General features: G+C 58.7%; 1 protein-coding gene across 1 annotated transcript in view; it reads right to left on the bottom strand.

The window, feature by feature from the left end:
* Window positions 1-2,447, bottom strand: part of NBEAL2 (neurobeachin like 2) — a 40,827-nt gene that overhangs the window by 26,497 nt on the left and 11,883 nt on the right. Inside the window, 6 exon segments of the mRNA XM_031062807.1 lie at window positions 7-158; window positions 962-1,060; window positions 1,179-1,262; window positions 1,350-1,427; window positions 2,125-2,231; window positions 2,319-2,447. Of these exon segments, the coding sequence (XP_030918667.1) occupies window positions 7-158; window positions 962-1,060; window positions 1,179-1,262; window positions 1,350-1,427; window positions 2,125-2,231; window positions 2,319-2,447 (649 nt within the window).

The following is a 2,447-nucleotide window of genomic DNA, read 5'->3' as shown; positions in this document are numbered from 1 at the left end:
CTGGGCAGGGAGGCCTCGCAGAGGCGCCGCAGCCACGCCGACAGGAGCAGCTGGAGATCCCGGCATTCCAGCGCCGGCAGCCAGGCCAGCAGGACCAGCAGGGGCTGCTCGTTGCGGATGGGACGCACTGGGAAGGAGCTGTGGTCGCCCTCCACTGCCTGCAGGGACACAAGAGGGGGTTGGTGCAGCTCCAGTGCTTGGAGAGGGATGGAGCCATCCCAGACCAAGACCCTGTGTAGGCCCTTGTGCATCCAGAATCTCGGAGACTCCCATGCAGCCAGAGTTTGGAGACCCCAGACATCAAGGGGTCTCATGGATTAAAGACCTTGGAGACCCTCGTGCATCAAGTATGTCAGAGACCTTTACGCATCAATCCTTTTGGAGATCCTGTGCATGAAGAATTCTGGAGACTCCACACATCAAGAATCTTAGGCAGCTCCATGCATCAAGGATCTTGGAGATCCTCACGGATTAAGAGTCTTGGAGACTCCCATGCATTAATAGTTTTGGAGATACTGCACATCCAGAATTTTGGGGGATCCCAAGCATCAAGAATCTCGGAGACCTCCATGTATCAAGGATCTTGGAGGCCCTCATGCACCAAGCATTCTGAGGATTCTTGTGCATCCAGAATCTTGGAGCATTAAGAACCTGTGTGCATGAAGTGCCTTGGAGGCCTCCACGAATCAAGGATCTCAGAGACCCTCATGCATGAAGCACCTTGGAGACCCTCCTGTGTCCAGCAGTACCAGAGTGAGCAGTTCCACATCCAAAAGGGCTCAAAACTCCCAAACCTGAGCACAACTCCGAGTGAAAGATGGACCCAGGACCCGTTGGGAGGAAGCTGCTGAGAAACCAGCAGAGCGGAGAGGATGGGGGGGCTCAGAATGGGGGCTGAGATCCACAGGAACCCCCAGTGCTGAGAGCTTTGCCCGGAGTCAGGAAAAGTGGGAATGCTCACCATGTTGAGGAGCTCCTGGAGCAGACGCTGGGTGGGCTGGCCCTGGCTCCTCAGCACCTCGTAGAGGTGGGCGTAGCCAATGCGCTCCTTGAACACCTCCTGGAAGGACAGGGACAGTGTGAGCTGTCACCTGGGGCTGAGCCACCTCAACACGGGTGAAAATACCCAAATCCCTCTGGTTTTGGGGTGTCCTCCTCAGCGGAGGTCCCCTGCCCACCTTGGCCGAAGGCGAGTTGCTCATGATGGCCGTGAGCACCCTGAGGGCGTGGACAGCGATGGCGTCGGAGCTGCTGCCACTGACCTGCGGGGACACGGGCATGGGGGAGCTGCTGGGACGTGGGAATGAGGGGACACAGCCCACCAGGGGTGGTGCCTGGGTTGGGGGTACCTGCTGGAGTCCATCCCCGTTCTGCGTGGGAACCTCGTCCCGGGCTTCAGCCGCCTCCCGCGAGCTGCCGAGGTAGAGCTGTGGGACACGGGCGGGCATGGGACACTGGGAAGGGGTTCTGGAGGGTCCCCACCCCAGGGATGTGCCCCAGGATCGTACAGAGCCAGGAATGGTGAGGATGGGGATGGAGGTTCCCAATCCTGGTGTCACCAACAGGGACACGGCACCCTGTCCCATGGTCACTTAGAGCTGGGAAAGGTGAGGATGGAGATGAGGGTGGCTAACCACGGTGTCACCAAATGTCAGTCCCAAGGTCATTTAAAGAGGAAATGGTGAGGAAGGAGGGGAAAGAGGAGGTGAAAGGGGAGGGGAGGAAAGGAAAGAGGAAAGGAAAAGAAAGAGGGAAGGGAAGGGAAGGGAAGGGAAGGGAAGGGGATGAATGTGTCCAAACTTGGTGTCACCCTATCTCAGGTTTGTTTAGCGTCAGGGAAGGGAAGGGAAGGGAAGGGAAGGGAAGGGAAGGGAAGGGAAGGGAAGGGAAGGGAAGGGAAGGGAAGGGGATGAATGTGTCCAAACTTGGTGTCACCCTATCTCAGGTTTGTTTAGCGTCAGGAAGGTGATGAGGATGAAAATGAGGATAGGGATGATGATGGAGATGAAGATGGGGATGAGGACAGGGATGAGGATGGAGGATGGACATGAGAATGGAGATGGGACAGGGATGAGGATGAGGAACAGGGGATGGGGATGAGGACACTGCTGTGCCACCCCATACCTTGCTGTTCTGGAGCAGGCGGATGATGTGCTCGAAGCAGTTGTTGCTGAGGAACACGGCCTGGAGCACCGGCCGGTCCTGGCAGCTCAGCATGGCCGGGATGGCATCTACAGACAGATGGGCAGACAGACAGACAGCCTGGCTCAGCCCCATCCCACCCCACAGGCCCAAACCCCACCCTGCTCCCAACCTACCCAGCATGAGCACCCGCAGGGCGATGAGGCCGCCGGGCGCCCCGGGCAGGTGGGAGTTGAGCACCCTGAAGAATCCGTCCAGGAGGCTCCGCAGGGACACGGGGCCGGCGCCGGGGCTGGAGCCGTGCA

This window comes from Geospiza fortis, unplaced genomic scaffold, assembly GCF_000277835.1.
Source record: "Geospiza fortis unplaced genomic scaffold, GeoFor_1.0 scaffold178, whole genome shotgun sequence".
Classification (NCBI taxonomy): Eukaryota; Metazoa; Chordata; class Aves; order Passeriformes; family Thraupidae; genus Geospiza; species Geospiza fortis.
Note: the sequence above shows the minus strand (reverse complement) of the source record. Positions and strands in the feature narration are given on the sequence as shown.